Here is a 19,217-nt window from a genome sequence, read left to right as displayed (position 1 = left end):
AGGGCACATCCAGTACTTTGGATAGCTTATCAATATCCAAATGGTGATCGGGCACTGAATCAGCTGTTATCAGGTCTTTGGCATTGGATTTGCCAGTTGCGGCCAAAAGTTTTGAGACTGGCGGTAATTTTGGTTTTTAGTTTGCTGCTTTGGTGTTTTTTGTTTTTTTTTATCTTTTAGTCAGATGTTTCTTTGGTTACAGAAGTACAATTACAAGGCTGCGTGCCCACGATCAGGGATAGTAGCGTTTTGGACGCAATGTATTTTCGCTGTATCCAAATCTCTACATTGTACAGTACAGGCAGAGTGGATGGGATTTATAGAAATCCCATTCCCACTGTACTTTTTAATGCTGCGTAAACTCACCTGCAGTGCGGGTTTTTCGAGCCTCCGCATGTAAATTTCTGTAGCCGTAGATGTTAGTATCCTGTGCGTATTTTCCCTAATAGACTGTCATTACATGTGGTTGTTTAGATACCGTTCTTTGTTCATGGCAGAAATTTGCAAAATTGTGAGTGAGCCCTCTGCCTTGGATGAAAAGCAACTTACACATGAATGGTCTCTGGATGCTTTAGTGTTGGCATGACACATGACGCATGGTTGCGCTCATCTTTTCTTCTCTGAACAATCTTTCTTCTAGATGTCCCAAATAGTCTGAAGGGAGCTTTATCAGAGAAAATAACTTTGTAGGAAGTACAGGTATTTAACTGCAAAGGAATGGGGTAAAATTATTTTCTCTGATGCAGCCCCTTTCAGACTATTTGGGACACCTGGACGAAGGATTCTGCAAAGAAGAAAAGGTCCATAAGTCCTGTGTCATGCCAACAGTTAAATATCCCAAGACTATTCATTCATGGGGTTGGTTTTCATCCATGGAGGAGGCTCACTCACAATTTTGCCTAAGAACTCTGCCATGAATTATAAAATGGGATCTAAAGATTCGCCAAGTGCAACTGGAGAACCTGTGATCAATCCTCAAACAGCAAGTGGACAATCGGAAATAGAATAAACTCCAAGCACTGATTAGACAAGAATGAGCTGTCAGTCCCAAAACTTTTGGCCACAACTGAATACAGTTTAAGGAGTTGAAACACCACAGCTCTGCTGAGTTGCAATGCCCAAGAACGGACATTGCACAGTGTATGGCGTTGAGGTTCTCCTGTGTTGTACAATGTTTAATTCTGACCACCGTAAGACTTTCTAACAGCTGATTGGTGGTTATACCAGACCCCCACTAATCTTGTATATGACAACCTATCCTGAGGATAGGAGCTCAATATGAATGCCCTGAAAACTCCTGTTTGCATTGACTCAGCATTCATTCTTCATTCAAGTGTCCTGAATTATCAGCAGCAATGATAATTTTGTTAAGAGATGTAAATCAATAGCGGAGGGGACAGGTTTTGGAGGGGTGCCACCAATGATTGAGGACACTTTACTGTAGAATGAATGTCCATCAGAAACTTAACGAGAATTTGTGAGTGCAAGCCACCCTCTTATATTGTTTATATGGTCTTGTTCCTCTTTGAAAAATAGTCATCCGCGCCTTTACTGATGCAATCTGTTACTCCCTGACTGAAAAAAATCTATGTGTTAATTGATATGCAAATTAATCTTAAGTGCTCTGGGATTGTCCCAGCATTTCACAAATCTGTACCTCTGAGCTGGGCAGGGAAAATAGAGCCAGGGACGGTAGAGGTTTGGGTGCTTTAACATTCCCAGAGCAAAGACGCCTTGTGTCACGACTCTGTTGTTGGGTGACCTGGGACCAGTTGCTCCTTCCCTTTCCCTAATGCTAGGGGGTGCCCAAGCTTGTCCTGTTCCCTGGGTAACTTCTGAAGGTGAAGATGCCGGGGTCAAATAACCACCAACAACTATCCTGCAAGCCATGCAGCATAAGCTAGCTCTGACAATGTGTGTCAGTCAGGGCCCAGTGTAAATAGGAGATGGGAGTGGCTATCAGAGCACAGCTGAGAGCCTTAGCTCCAAGAACACTCAACTGAGCAGATTAACCTCTGCACTACCTAAAGAAATTTACATTGTTTCATAAGAAAATCCGGGGTAATCCTTGATGCTGATCTCTCCTTCAAACCACATATCCAAGCCCTTTCCACTTCCTGCCAACTTGAACTCAAAAATATTTCACGAATCCATTCATTCCTCAACCAAGAATCTGCAGAAACCCTAGTCCATGCCCTCATCATCTCTCGCCTTGACTACTGCAACCTCCTGCTCTGTGGCCTCCCCTCGAACACTCTTGCACCCCTCCAATCTATTCTAAACTTTGCTGCCCGACTAATCCACCTGTCCCCACGCAATTCCCCAGCTTCTCCCCTCTGTCAATCCCTTCACTGGCTCCCCATTGCCCAGAGACTCCAGTACAAAACCCTAACCATGACATACAAAGCCATCCACAACCTGTCTCCTCCATACATCTGTGACCTCGTCTCCCGGTACTTACCTACACGCAACCTCCGATCCTCACAAGATCTCCTTCTCTACTCCCTTCTTATCTCCTCTTCCCACAATTGTATATAAGATTTCTCTCGCGTATCACCCCTACTCTGGAACCCTCTACCACAACACATCAGACTCTCGCCTACCATCGAAACCTTCAAAAAGAACCTGAAGACCCACCTCTTCCGGCAAACCTACAACCTGCAGTAACCACCGATCGACCAAACCACTGCTCGACCAGCTCTACCCTCACTGTATTGTTTAAGATAATTGTACTTGTTTTTATTATGTATACCCCTCCTTACATGTAAAGCGCCATGGAATAAATGGCGCTATAACAATAAATAATAACAATAAGAAGAAGAAGGTGAAGTGATTCTATTCAGCGCAGGAGTAGGAGAACGCAGATGCTGTGGTCTTCTGGCTCCTTTCTGTTGCTGTAACCCTGTGACATCTTGTGTGCTTATCGATTATAACAGCGATTTTTCAGTAAGACAAACAGCTGGCAACGGTAAGGGTGTAGATGACATTATCCTTCAGAGAGCGACATGACCACATAAACAGTTTGAGAGGATGGATTGTGCTGACCGCTTCCCTTTAACTCTTCATTAGCATATAGCGTGTGACTGAGATTGTTTTATCGGGTGCGTTTGATTTATTATTGGAAAATATAGAGATGTTAAAGCTTCTTTTCCCCGCACCTTTTTGGTGCTGCTAAAAGTTTTGGAGGTGAAATCTGCTGACACACTCCCATTAAATAATAAAATACAGTGCTGAAATAGCCCGATACTACTTCCATCGGTCTCGGAGTAACCCATGAGCTCGGCTTTCAGAGGGTCAGCTGCGTTATTGTAACCGTTGTACCTTATAATCATAATGAAGCAAAGATTTACCCAAATTCCTTGGAGAGGGGAACTTTGCCAGTGTGCAGATTGTGATGTCTGCAGCCATGTCATTAAATATTAAAGCTACAAAGTACCGCACGCCGCACTGGCGAAGATGAGAAAAGTTCATTTTCTGTTTTGTGCAGGACAAATATTTTTACAATGAGTTCATTTTCCTGTAGTGCTTCCCTGAGACGCCAAAGTGCAGATGCCCACAATTGGAAAATATACACAATCAGCATTTGTAAAGCTCGTTACGGCCACGTTGTGATTCATTCATTATTTATAGATTGTTTTAGAAGTGCAAAAATTAAAAATACTTTTTTTTTAATTTATATCATAGGACACAGAAGTAGAACAGTTCTACTATCTGATCTGGGGGGAAAGGAAATACTGATCCTGAAAGCAGAGTTCTCTTTTCTTTTCTTTTTTTTTCATGCAGTTATGTATTTTGAAGACAAAACCGTTAAGATATTAGCAGTTGCGTGAAAAGTACATCAAACCTAAAGCAATTTACGTGGAACAACTTTTGAAACCCTCAAGGAGTATTTGGTGGTTGTTGTGCTATGACGATCTGATGTTGAAGTACAGTTTGCCTTCCACAGACAGCGCCACTTCTGTCCACAGGTTGCCTTGGGAATTAGAGCTCAGCTTCCATGCGCAATCTTTGGACTGTTGTGGTACTGTTTCTGGAGGACAGCAGCCGTGTTCTTCATATCCTCTACAACTCTTAGATTACAAATTATCATCCATGAACAGAATAGGTAATAACTCACTGGTCACCGTGGTGCAAGGTCTGGGGCCCTCACTGATCTTAAGAGCATGGGTCAAGAGTCTTATGTTTAAATGGAGAGTTGATAGTCTATGGGACTGATGGCGACAAGTACACTGATCGGCCATCTCCAGCAGTCCCAAAGACTTAGAAAAAGCAATGTGCTTGTTCCACCTCCACTTCATTCAAAATAGGACTCTTCCCTCCTTTTCTTGCAATTGATCGAGGTCCCAGTGATCTGCAAGTTTTATCTATCCTGTGGTACAACCCCTTCATTTTTCATCAGGATGATTTTGCGTAGCGGTAATCGCACCATCCAATGAGTTTAATTTTCACCCTGCCATGTGCTTACCAGAATGGCATTCTAGGCTACAATTTACTATAAAATACAAGTATTTAGGAATGCAGTAGGTAGAGGTGAAAAGGTGGCACTTTGTGTCCAAAAACAACTTCTTTATTGAGCGGTGATTACAGCATGGGTATGGACGGAGCTGGTCACCGTAAGGACGAAGATCAATTCTCAAACAGCCGCTGCAAAATGATCTTCGTCCCTACGGTGACTCGCTCCCCATATCCATGCTGTAAGCACCTTTCAATAAAGAAGTTATTTTTGTACACAAAGTTCCAGCTTTTCACCTCTAACTACTGCATTCCTAAAGATATTGTTGATTCAACATATAGCACCTGTTGTCCTGGAGCTGCTTTCGATTCCGGTGTTCTCTTGCTTGGTGCATAATAAATAAAAGTATACCCGCTTTAAGTTTTACAGTAGCACAATAAATGATGTTTGATCAGTAATCTTTATTCACACTGTTCAATATGATCTGTCAAAAAAATAACAAATCGTAAAGGTAGCTTGCAGGACCTCCAGGGTTCCACTAGAAAACTTTACGGTTTTACGGACTCAAAAATTTGCTTGTGTTCATACCCTTAAAGAGAATCTGTCACTGGGTTTTTGCTACCCCATCTGAGAGCATTATGACGAGACCCTGATTCCAACGATGTATCACTTACTGGAATATTTCCTGTAGTTTTGGTAAAATCACAGTTTTATCTGCTGCGGATCTACCAGTTCTCTGAATGCTGAGCTCTGCATAACCCGGTCCACACCGCTCATTGGCAGCTTTCTGTGTACACTGTGTATAGGCAGAAAGCTGCCAATTAGTAGTGGGGAGCAGGGTTATAAACAGTGGCTTGCAAAAGTATTTACCCCCACATTTTTCCTTAGACCCCTTAAGTGTTGCTTTAGCAGTATGCTTTAGGTCAGTCTCTTGCTGGGAGGTGAACCTCTATCCCAATCTCAGATCATTGACAGCCTGAAACAGGTTTTGTTCAAGAACATCCATTTCCCCTTGACATGGACCATTTTCCCTTGTCCCTGCTGCTGAAAAACATCCCCACAGCATGATGTTGCCACCACCATGTTTAACTGTGGGGATAGTGTTCTTAGGGTGATGGGCTGATGTTAGTTTGGTACCCAACATTGTGTTTACCTTAGTGGCCAAAAAGTTAAATTTTGGTCTCCTCTGACCACAGTAACTTTCTCCATACATTTGGGGAGTCTCTCACATGTTTTTTGGCAAACTCAAAATGAGCCTTACAATTTTTGTGTGAGAGTAAAGGCTTTTTTTCTCCCCATTCTTCCATAAAAACCACCTCTAGGGAGTGTATGGCTTATTGTGGTCGTACGGAAAGATACTCTATTCTCTGCTAGGGACCTCTGCATCTCCTTCAGGGTTATCTTTGGTCTCTGTGCTGCCTCTCTGATTAATGCCCTCCATACCCTGGCTCTTGGCAGGTTTGTTGTGGTACTGTGTTCTTTCCAATTGATGATGATGGATTTTTTTCGTGCTTCAAGGGATCATCAGAGATTGGGATATTTTTTTTTTTTTTTTTGTAACCCAACCCTGACTTGTCAACAACTTTGTCCATGACTTGTTTGGAGACAAACATGTTACAGTGCAGAGCCTGTGGGCTGCGTAATATTTTGGCAATTTCACAACATCACCCAATGTGTAGATGCGACTGCTAAAGATCAAACTAATCCCATCCTGCATCATATAAATATGGTAGATCCGCTAATTGTTTCAATGCTTGACATTGTGTATGGGCTAGACACCTGTCCACACAATCTATAGCTGGTATAGAAGTCCAATAGCCAAAGAGTATGGAAAGTTTTCATTCTAGTCCCTTTTCTTTAACATTTACATAGTGTCTTCCTCTGCTGCTTGTTTGTATTAATATTATAATCCTTTTTAATCCTTTTATCTTGGCTTAAACGTAAAAAAAGAAAATATTTCCGTACACAACAATTTAATAAAATGCTTCTGTTAAACAACAAAATGGACTTTAGAGATATGTAAGCCGCTTCTTAGAGGAAATATACATATAAATGATTTAATTGCAGAGCCAACTGCTGTAAGATACATTGAAGTTTACTGGGCCCAACGTCTTGTTACTATCGGCACAGCGGTCAGTATTTACTATATAACTGCTGTAAGGTATATTGAAGCCTACTGGGCCCAACGTCTTGTTACTATCTGTACAGCGGTCAGTATATACTATATAACTGCTGTAAGGTACAATGAAGCCTACTGGGCCCAACGTCTTGTTACTATCTGTACAGCGGTCAGTATATACTATATAACTGCTGTAAGGTACATTGAAGCCTACTGGGCCCAACGTCTTGTTACTACCGGTACAGCGGTCAGTATATACTATATAACTGCTGTAAGGTACATTGAAGCCTACTGGGCCCAACGTCTTGTTACTATCTGTACAGCGGTCAGTATATACTATATAACTGCTGTAAGGTACAATGAAGCCTACTGGGCCCAACGTCTTGTTACTATCTGTACAGCGGTCAGTGTATACTATATAACTGCTGTAAGGTACATTGAAGCCTACTGGGCCCAACGTCTTGTTACTATCTGTACAGCGGTCAGTATATACTATATAACTGCTGTATAATGAAGCCTACTGGGCCTAACGTCTTGTTACTATCGGTACAGCGGTCCGTAAATACTATATAACTGCTGTAAGGTACAATGAAGCCTACTGGGCCCAACGTCTTGTTACTATCTGTACAGCGGTCAGTATATGCTATATAACTGCTGTATAATGAAGCCTACTGGGCCCAACGTCTTGTTACTATCGGTACAGCGGTCCGTAAATACTATATAACTGCTGTAAGGTACATTGAAGCCTACTGGGCCCAACGTCTTGTTCCTACCGCTACAGCGGTCACTATATGCTATATAACTGCTGTAAGGTAGATTGAAGCCTACTGGGCCCAACGTCTTTTTACTATCTGTACAGCGGTCAGTATATACTATATAACTGCTGTAAGGTACATTGAAGCCTACTGGGCCCAACGTCTTGTTCCTACCGGTACAGCGGTCACTATATGCTATATAACTGCTGTAAGGTAGATTGAAGCCTACTGGGCCCAACGTCTTTTTACTATCGGTGCAGCGGTCAGTATATACTGTATAACTGCTGTAAGGTACAATGAAGCCTACTGAGCCCTACGTCTTGTTACTATCTGTACAGCGGTCAGTATATACTATATAACTGCTGTAAGGTACATTGAAGCCTACTGGGCCCAACGTCTTGTTACTACCGGTACAGCGGTCAGTATATACTATATAACTGCTGTAAGGTACAATGAAGCCTACTGGGCCCAACATCTTGTTACTATCTGTACAGCGGTCAGTGTATACTATATAACTGCTGTAAGGTACATTGAAGCCTACTGGGCCCAACGTCTTGTTACTATCTGTACAGCGGTCAGTATATACTATATAACTGCTGTATAATGAAGCCTACTGGGCCTAACGTCTTGTTACTATCGGTACAGCGGTCCGTAAATACTATATAACTGCTGTAAGGTACAATGAAGCCTACTGGGCCCAACGTCTTGTTACTATCTGTACAGCGGTCAGTATATGCTATATAACTGCTGTATAATGAAGCCTACTGGGCCCAACGTCTTGTTACTATCGGTACAGCGGTCCGTAAATACTATATAACTGCTGTAAGGTACATTGAAGCCTACTGGGCCCAACGTCTTGTTCCTACCGCTACAGCGGTCACTATATGCTATATAACTGCTGTAAGGTAGATTGAAGCCTACTGGGCCCAACGTCTTTTTACTATCGGTGCAGCGGTCAGTATATACTGTATAACTGCTGTAAGGTACAATGAAGCCTACTGAGCCCTACGTCTTGTTACTATCGGCGCAGTGGTCAGTATATACTATATAACTGTTATGTACATTGAAGCCTACTGGGCCCAACGTCTTGTTACTATCTGTACAGCGGTCAGTATATACTATATAACTGCTGTAAGGTACATTGAAGCCTACTGGGCCCAACGTCTTGTTCCTACCGCTACAGCGGTCACTATATGCTATATAACTGCTGTAAGGTAGATTGAAGCCTACTGGGCCCAACGTCTTTTTACTATCTGTACAGCGGTCAGTATATACTATATAACTGCTGTAAGGTACATTGAAGCCTACTGGGCCCAACGTCTTGTTCCTACCGGTACAGCGGTCACTATATGCTATATAACTGCTGTAAGGTAGATTGAAGCCTACTGGGCCCAACGTCTTTTTACTATCTGTACAGCGGTCAGTATATACTATATAACTGCTGTAAGGTACATTGAAGCCTACTGGGCCCAACGTCTTGTTCCTACCGCTACAGCGGTCACTATATGCTATATAACTGCTGTAAGGTAGATTGAAGCCTACTGGGCCCAACGTCTTTTTACTATCTGTACAGCGGTCAGTATATACTATATAACTGCTGTAAGGTACAATGAAGCCTACTGGGCCCAACGTCTTGTTACTATCTGTACAGCGGTCAGTGTATACTATATAACTGCTGTATAATGAAGCCTACTGGGCCTAACGTCTTGTTACTATCGGTACAGCGGTCCGTAAATACTATATAACTGCTGTAAGGTACAATGAAGCCTACTGGGCCCAACGTCTTGTTACTATCTGTACAGCGGTCAGTATATACTATATAACTGCTGTAAGGTACATTGAAGCCTACTGGGCCCAACGTCTTGTTACTATCTGTACAGCGGTCAGTATATACTATATAACTGCTGTAAGGTACAATGAAGCCTACTGGGCCCAACGTCTTGTTACTATCTGTACAGCGGTCAGTATATACTATATAACTGCTGTAAGGTACATTGAAGCCTACTGGGCCCAACGTCTTGTTACTACCGGTACAGCGGTCAGTATATACTATATAACTGCTGTAAGGTACATTGAAGCCTACTGGGCCCAACGTCTTGTTACTATCTGTACAGCGGTCAGTATATACTATATAACTGCTGTAAGGTACAATGAAGCCTACTGGGCCCAACGTCTTGTTACTATCTGTACAGCGGTCAGTATATACTATATAACTGCTGTAAGGTACATTGAAGCCTACTGGGCCCAACGTCTTGTTACTATCTGTACAGCGGTCAGTGTATACTATATAACTGCTGTAAGGTACATTGAAGCCTACTGGGCCCAACGTCTTGTTACTATCTGTACAGCGGTCAGTATATACTATATAACTGCTGTATAATGAAGCCTACTGGGCCTAACGTCTTGTTACTATCGGTACAGCGGTCCGTAAATACTATATAACTGCTGTAAGGTACAATGAAGCCTACTGGGCCCAACGTCTTGTTACTATCTGTACAGCGGTCAGTATATGCTATATAACTGCTGTATAATGAAGCCTACTGGGCCCAACGTCTTGTTACTATCGGTACAGCGGTCCGTAAATACTATATAACTGCTGTAAGGTACATTGAAGCCTACTGGGCCCAACGTCTTGTTCCTACCGCTACAGCGGTCACTATATGCTATATAACTGCTGTAAGGTAGATTGAAGCCTACTGGGCCCAACGTCTTTTTACTATCTGTACAGCGGTCAGTATATACTATATAACTGCTGTAAGGTACATTGAAGCCTACTGGGCCCAACGTCTTGTTCCTACCGGTACAGCGGTCACTATATGCTATATAACTGCTGTAAGGTAGATTGAAGCCTACTGGGCCCAACGTCTTTTTACTATCGGTGCAGCGGTCAGTATATACTGTATAACTGCTGTAAGGTACAATGAAGCCTACTGAGCCCTACGTCTTGTTACTATCGGCGCAGTGGTCAGTATATACTATATAACTGTTATGTACATTGAAGCCTACTGGGCCCAACGTCTTGTTACTATCTGTACAGCGGTCAGTATATACTATATAACTGCTGTAAGGTACATTGAAGCCTACTGGGCCCAACGTCTTGTTCCTACCGCTACAGCGGTCACTATATGCTATATAACTGCTGTAAGGTAGATTGAAGCCTACTGGGCCCAACGTCTTTTTACTATCTGTACAGCGGTCAGTATATACTATATAACTGCTGTAAGGTACAATGAAGCCTACTGGGCCCAACGTCTTGTTACTATCTGTACAGCGGTCAGTGTATACTATATAACTGCTGTAAGGTACATTGAAGCCTACTGGGCCCAACGTCTTGTTACTATCTGTACAGCGGTCAGTATATACTATATAACTGCTGTATAATGAAGCCTACTGGGCCTAACGTCTTGTTACTATCGGTACAGCGGTCCGTAAATACTATATAACTGCTGTAAGGTACAATGAAGCCTACTGGGCCCAACGTCTTGTTACTATCTGTACAGCGGTCAGTATATGCTATATAACTGCTGTATAATGAAGCCTACTGGGCCCAACGTCTTGTTACTTTCGGTACAGCGGTCCGTAAATACTATATAACTGCTGTAAGGTACATTGAAGCCTACTGGGCCCAACGTCTTGTTACTATCGGTACAGCGGTCCGTATATACTATATAACTGCTGTAAGGTACAATGAAGCCTACTGGGCCCAACGTCTTGTTCCTACTGGTACAGTGGTCAGTGTATATACTATATAACTGCTGTAAGGTACAATGAAGCCTACTGGGCCCAACGTCTTGTTACTATCGGTACAGCGGTCAGTATATACTATATAACTGCTGTAAGGTACATTGAAGCCTACTGGGCCCAACGTCTTGTTACTATCTGTACAGCGGTCCGTATATACTATATAACTGCTGTAAGGTACAATGAAGCCTACTGGGCCCAACGTCTTGTTACTATCTGTACAGCGGTCAGTATATACTATATAACTGCTGTATAATGAAGCCTACTGGGCCTAACGTCTTGTTACTATCGGTACAGCGGTCCGTAAATACTATATAACTGCTGTAAGGTACAATGAAGCCTACTGGGCCCAACGTCTTGTTACTATCTGTACAGCGGTCAGTATATGCTATATAACTGCTGTATAATGAAGCCTACTGGGCCCAACGTCTTGTTACTTTCGGTACAGCGGTCCGTAAATACTATATAACTGCTGTAAGGTACATTGAAGCCTACTGGGCCCAACGTCTTGTTACTATCGGTACAGCGGTCCGTATATACTATATAACTGCTGTAAGGTACAATGAAGCCTACTGGGCCCAACGTCTTGTTCCTACTGGTACAGTGGTCAGTGTATATACTATATAACTGCTGTAAGGTACAATGAAGCCTACTGGGCCCAACGTCTTGTTACTATCGGTACAGCGGTCAGTATATACTATATAACTGCTGTAAGGTACATTGAAGCCTACTGGGCCCAACGTCTTGTTACTATCTGTACAGCGGTCCGTATATACTATATAACTGCTGTAAGGTACAATGAAGCCTACTGGGCCCAACGTCTTGTTACTATCTGTACAGCGGTCAGTATATATTATATAACTGCTGTATAATGAAGCCTACTGGGCCTAACGTCTTGTTACTATCGGTACAGCGGTCCGTAAATACTATATAACTGCTGTAAGGTACATTGAAGCCTACTGGGCCCAACGTCTTGTTACTATCGGTACAGCGGTCCGTATATACTATATAACTGCTGTAAGGTACATTGAAGCCAACTGGGCCCAACGTCTTGTTACTATCGGTACAGCGGTCCGTATATACTATATAACTGCTGTAAGGTACATTGAAGCCTACTGGGCCCAACGTCTTGTTACTATCGGTACAGCGGTCCGTATATACTATATAACTGCTGTAAGGTACATTGAAGCCAACTGGGCCCAACGTCTTGTTACTATCTGTACAGCGGTCAGTATATACTATATAACTGTTGTAAGGTACAATGAAGCCTACTGGGCCCAACGTCTTGTTACTATCTGTACAGCGGTCAGTATATACTATATAACTGCTGTAAGGTACATTGAAGCCTACTGGGCCCAACGTCTTGTTACTATCTGTACAGCGGTCAGTATATACTATATAACTGCTGTAAGGTACATTGAAGCCTACTGGGCCCAACGTCTTGTTACTATCTGTACAGCGGTCAGTATATACTATATAACTGCTGTAAGGTACAATGAAGCCTACTGGGCCCAACGTCTTGTTACTATCTGTACAGCGGTCAGTATATACTATATAACTGCTGTAAGGTACATTGAAGCCTACTGGGCCCAACGTCTTGTTACTACCGGTACAGCGGTCAGTATATACTATATAACTGCTGTAAGGTACATTGAAGCCTACTGGGCCCAACGTCTTGTTACTATCTGTACAGCGGTCAGTGTATACTATATAACTGCTGTAAGGTACATTGAAGCCTACTGGGCCCAACGTCTTGTTACTATCTGTACAGCGGTCAGTATATACTATATAACTGCTGTATAATGAAGCCTACTGGGCCTAACGTCTTGTTACTATCGGTACAGCGGTCCGTAAATACTATATAACTGCTGTAAGGTACAATGAAGCCTACTGGGCCCAACGTCTTGTTACTATCTGTACAGCGGTCAGTATATGCTATATAACTGCTGTATAATGAAGCCTACTGGGCCCAACGTCTTGTTACTATCGGTACAGCGGTCCGTAAATACTATATAACTGCTGTAAGGTACATTGAAGCCTACTGGGCCCAACGTCTTGTTACTATCGGTACAGCGGTCCGTATATACTATATAACTGCTGTAAGGTACAATGAAGCCTACTGGGCCCAACGTCTTGTTCCTACTGGTACAGCGGTCAGTATATACTATATAACTGCTGTAAGGTACATTGAAGCCTACTGGGCCCAACGTCTTGTTACTATCGGTACAGCGGTCAGTATATACTATATAACTGCTGTAAGGTACATTGAAGCCTACTGGGCCCAACGTTTTGTTACTATCGGTACAGCGGTCAGTATATACTATATAACTGCTGTAAGGTACAATGAAGCCTACTGGGCCCAACGTCTTGTTACTATCTGTACAGCGGTCAGTGTATACTATATAACTGCTGTAAGGTACATTGAAGCCTACTGGGCCCAACGTCTTGTTACTATCTGTACAGCGGTCAGTATATACTATATAACTGCTGTATAATGAAGCCTACTGGGCCTAACGTCTTGTTACTATCGGTACAGCGGTCCGTAAATACTATATAACTGCTGTAAGGTACAATGAAGCCTACTGGGCCCAACGTCTTGTTACTATCTGTACAGCGGTCAGTATATACTATATAACTGCTGTAAGGTACATTGAAGCCTACTGGGCCCAACGTCTTGTTACTATCGGTACAGCGGTCCGTATATACTATGTAACTGCTGTAAGGTACAATGAAGCCTACTGGGCCCAACGTCTTGTTCCTACTGGTACAGCGGTCAGTGTATATACTATATAACTGCTGTAAGGTACAATGAAGCCTACTGGGCCCAACGTCTTGTTACTATCGGTACAGCGGTCAGTATATACTATATAACTGCTGTAAGGTACATTGAAGCCTACTGGGCCCAACGTCTTGTTACTATCTGTACAGCGGTCCGTATATACTATATAACTGCTGTAAGGTACAATGAAGCCTACTGGGCCCAACGTCTTGTTACTATCTGTACAGCGGTCAGTATATATTATATAACTGCTGTATAATGAAGCCTACTGGGCCTAACGTCTTGTTACTATCGGTACAGCGGTCCGTAAATACTATATAACTGCTGTAAGGTACATTGAAGCCTACTGGGCCCAACGTCTTGTTACTATCGGTACAGCGGTCCGTATATACTATATAACTGCTGTAAGGTACATTGAAGCCTACTGGGCCCAACGTCTTGTTACTATCGTTACAGCGGTCCGTATATACTATATAACTGCTGTAAGGTACATTGAAGCCAACTGGGCCCAACGTCTTGTTACTATCTGTACAGCGGTCAGTATATACTATATAACTGTTGTAAGGTACAATGAAGCCTACTGGGCCCAACGTCTTGTTACTATCTGTACAGCGGTCAGTGTATACTATATAACTGCTGTAAGGTACATTGAAGCCTACTGGGCCCAACGTCTTGTTACTATCTGTACAGCGGTCAGTATATACTATATAACTGCTGTAAGGTACAATGAAGCCTACTGGGCCCAACGTCTTGTTACTATCTGTACAGCGGTCAGTGTATACTATATAACTGCTGTAAGGTACATTGAAGCCAACTGGGCCCAACGTCTTGTTACTATCTGTACAGCGGTCAGTATATACTATATAACTGTTGTAAGGTACAATGAAGCCTACTGGGCCCAAAGTCTTGTTACTATCTGTACAGCGGTCAGTATATACTATATAACTGCTGTAAGGTACATTGAAGCCTACTGGGCCCAACGTCTTGTTACTATCTGTACAGCGGTCAGTATATACTATATAACTGCTGTAAGGTACAATGAAGCCTACTGGGCCCAACGTCTTGTTACTATCTGTACAGCGGTCAGTATATACTATATAACTGCTGTAAGGTACATTGAAGCCTACTGGGCCCAACGTCTTGTTACTACCGGTACAGCGGTCAGTATATACTATATAACTGCTGTAAGGTACATTGAAGCCTACTGGGCCCAACGTCTTGTTACTATCTGTACAGCGGTCAGTATATACTATATAACTGCTGTAAGGTACAATGAAGCCTACTGGGCCCAACGTCTTGTTACTATCTGTACAGCGGTCAGTGTATACTATATAACTGCTGTAAGGTACATTGAAGCCTACTGGGCCCAACGTCTTGTTACTATCTGTACAGCGGTCAGTATATACTATATAACTGCTGTATAATGAAGCCTACTGGGCCTAACGTCTTGTTACTATCGGTACAGCGGTCCGTAAATACTATATAACTGCTGTAAGGTACAATGAAGCCTACTGGGCCCAACGTCTTGTTACTATCTGTACAGCGGTCAGTATATGCTATATAACTGCTGTATAATGAAGCCTACTGGGCCCAACGTCTTGTTACTATCGGTACAGCGGTCCGTAAATACTATATAACTGCTGTAAGGTACATTGAAGCCTACTGGGCCCAACGTCTTGTTACTATCGGTACAGCGGTCCGTATATACTATATAACTGCTGTAAGGTACAATGAAGCCTACTGGGCCCAACGTCTTGTTCCTACTGGTACAGCGGTCAGTATATACTATATAACTGCTGTAAGGTACAATGAAGCCTACTGGGCCCAACGTCTTGTTACTATCGGTACAGCGGTCAGTATATACTATATAACTGCTGTATAATGAAGCCTACTGGGCCTAACGTCTTGTTACTATCGGTACAGCGGTCAGTATATACTATATAACTGCTGTAAGGTACATTGAAGCCTACTGGGCCCAACGTCTTGTTACTATCGGTACAGCGGTCCGTATATACTATATAACTGCTGTAAGGTACAATGAAGCCTACTGGGCCCAACGTCTTGTTCCTACTGGTACAGCGGTCAGTATATACTATATAACTGCTGTAAGGTACAATGAAGCCTACTGGGCCCAACGTCTTGTTACTATCGGTACAGCGGTCAGTATATACTATATAACTGCTGTATAATGAAGCCTACTGGGCCTAACGTCTTGTTACTATCGGTACAGCGGTCAGTATATACTATATAACTGCTGTAAGGTACATTGAAGCCTACTGGGCCCAACGTCTTGTTACTATCTGTACAGCGGTCAGTATATACTATATAACTGCTGTAAGGTACAATGAAGCCTACTGGGCCCAACGTCTTGTTACTATCTGTACAGCGGTCAGTATATACTATATAACTGCTGTATAATGAAGCATATCGCAGCAGTCTGTATACAGAGACCGAGACCCTGAATTTATGCACTATACAACTTCATGGCAGGCAAGTTACCTCTCCCCAAAGAGCCTAAGTTGGCTGTATAGTATCACCTAGGAATTAACTACCCCCTCAATATCTGGACCCCTCATCGGTTAGGCTCGTTAATAAGGTAGCCACCTTGAATAGATGGCAGTAATTTGCCAACCTGCTTAATCTTCATGGAGAGTTAATTTGCAAGCTTCCATATATCTGCATAAGTCTGCATGGGGAGCTTCACAAGGAGAAACGTAATATTACGGCAGCAGCACAGGGTGCCCAGATGAAGATGGGTGGAGTTATCCACTGTTGCCCCCCAAATTTGTCTTCGGTTCTCATCTGAGTAAGAACCTACCATCTCAGCTGACATGGAGGATTGCCTACATGCCGCCACACCTACTACCCACTGTTCTGGAATTTTTGATTGACATGTTATCATTTGCCATTTAAAATTCATTGTATTAATCATTTTTCTTTGTGCTTTTATTAAAGGGAATTTGTCATCAGGATTTTGCACTCCAAACTAATGGCAGCTTAAGTGATCATGTAATCCTTACCTTGCTTGTAGAAATCAGTTTCTACTTATTAGAGAAATCCATCTTTGAAATTGTATGCTAATGAGCCACAAGTGCAGCAAATGTGGACATTGTACTTGCCGCTCTCCTGCCTTTTTCTCGGATTGTTTCAGTGACATTCTTTGGCTACCGAGATGGCTCCCCAATAGCATCAGTGCATGCACAGTATGGTCCTCATGATGTCACAAAACCCATATATTGCTTTGCACATGTGCTGCCTCTGGCACTGACAGTGCTCGTATGAGATCTCTGTAAGGAAAGTATTTCAGAGATGGCAAGCAAGGAATATGGAGAGAGGCCCGAGAACTGCAAGTGCATTGTCCAAATTTGCTGCACTTGCGGATCATTACCATACAGTGATAAAGTTCTCAAAACAGTAAGAATGTTATCATCATCACACCGCCTACGTACATGCCATTAGTTGGGGTATAAAATCCTGATGAACTGCTTCCCTTTAACATGTTTATTTTCTGTTGCTTATACATGTTTGATGCTTGTGGGTCTCCAATTTATACAAATTTCTATTTCAGGTAGAGAGTGCCAAAAAGTTGTGTAATGTGAAGATTTCGCAGTTGACTAGCGACATCTCCGTGCTACAAAGGGTATGTACCTGTGTTCTACATGTGAACCTTGGTTTCTCCATGTATTAAATGTATTCGCTGAACTGTTAAATGCAACTTGTCAGCTGATTCACGATGCCAGATCCATGAGCAGCATGAATCCCAGACCGGCTCCAGTATTATAACCTTCTGTGCTTTACTCTGGAGCAGTGTGACAACTCAGAAAAGTACATAATAAAAAAATGAGTCCAGGGACAAGGTGACTAGTCCAATAGGCAGGTCACCCTTCGCTCAGCTAGACTGAAAGCTACTCCCTACGTGTGTGTGTGGAGAGACCTGTCAATCTACCTGGACAGCCAGAGAAAAGCCTGTAGGGACTTACCTCTTAGATTAGCCTTCTTAACCCCACTGAATAATCGTAGTTAGGCTATGTTCACACTTTGCGGATTTTGCTGCGGATCCGCAGCGGATTTTACAGTTGCGGATCCGCAGCAGTTTCCCATGAGTTTACAGTACAATGTAAACCTGTGGGAAACAAAAAACGCTGTGCACATGCTGCGGAAAAAACCGCGCGGAAACGCTGCAGATTACATTCCACAGCATGTCACTTCTTTTCTGCGGATTTTCACCTGCTCCAATAGGAAACTGCAGATGAAAATCCGCATAAGAAACCGCAGTAAAAACCACGATAAATCCGCTGTAAAAACCGCAACGGGTTTTCACTGCGGATTTTGGAATTCCGCTGCGGAAAAATCCGCAGTGGAATCCACAAAGTGTGAACATAGCCTAAAAGAGGTTATCCACTACTTTTCATGGATGACCTATTCTTGGGATACGCCACCCGGATAGGTCATCAATGAAAATGTAGTTGACAACCTCTATAAATACTGGACTTTAATAACATTTCTAGCGAAGTGCAGAACGGCGTACGCCAGAAGTGGCTTGTGCCTTTTAATAACTTAAGATCATCTTGCTCCTGCACTAAGGCTGGTTTCACACGGGTTCGGCAGGGCTGCGGATGGCAGCCTTCTTCCTCCGTTAAGCCCCGCCCACTGCAGCACCTCTTCCTTCAGCTCCGCCTACGTCTGCATGCATCCTGCCTACCCTATCTTTAACATTGAGTACGCAGGCCATGCGGATGTATGTGGATGCCTCCGCATGCATTGTTTTGATGCTGCACCGACCGCATCAAAATGCAACATGTTGCATTTGACGCAGTTCAGCGCAGCGTCAAAACGACGCATGTGGAGGCATCCACATACATCCGCATGGCCTGCATACTCAATGTTAAAGATGGAGTATGCAGGACGCATGCAGACGTGGGCGGAGCTGAAGGAAGAGGTGCAGCAGTGGGCGGAGCTTAACGGAGGAAGAAGGCTGTCATTCGCAGCCCTGCCGAACACGAGTGTGAAACCAGCCTTAGTGCAGGAGTAAGATGATCTGAATTTATTAAAAGGCACAAGCCACTTCTGGCGTACTCCGTTCCACACTTCACTAGAAATGTTATTCCAGTCAATGATTGGAATTTTTGGCGTAAGTTACACCACTGAAGTAGCATGACATTTTAAGAATTTTTCAGGTGGCCATCATCGCATCTTGTCCAGATTATGCTCTTGACACTTTGGAAGATCTGCCCGGGACTGGCAAAAAAAAAGCATATAAGTTGCAAAATGTTTGCACATCTTTAACCCCTTTACCCCCAAGGGTGGTTTGCACGTTAATGACCGGGCCAATTTATACAATTCTGACCACTGTCCCTTTATGAGGTTATA

At 43.1% G+C, this 19,217-nt stretch overlaps 1 protein-coding gene across 4 annotated transcripts in view; it reads left to right on the top strand.

The window, feature by feature from the left end:
* The window catches only part of SCLT1 (sodium channel and clathrin linker 1), a 272,388-nt gene that overhangs the window by 144,624 nt on the left and 108,547 nt on the right, over nt 1-19,217 (top strand). For all 4 annotated transcript variants that reach the window (XM_069743945.1, XM_069743944.1, XM_069743943.1 and 1 more), the window contains one exon: nt 17,416-17,487. In XM_069743945.1, coding sequence (XP_069600046.1) covers nt 17,416-17,487 — 72 coding nt within the window. The remainder of the gene's footprint in view (nt 1-17,415; nt 17,488-19,217) is intronic.

Source organism: Ranitomeya imitator, chromosome 1 (genome assembly GCF_032444005.1).
Source record: "Ranitomeya imitator isolate aRanImi1 chromosome 1, aRanImi1.pri, whole genome shotgun sequence".
Lineage (NCBI taxonomy): Eukaryota > Metazoa > Chordata > Amphibia > Anura > Dendrobatidae > Ranitomeya > Ranitomeya imitator.
Note: the sequence above shows the minus strand (reverse complement) of the source record. Positions and strands in the feature narration are given on the sequence as shown.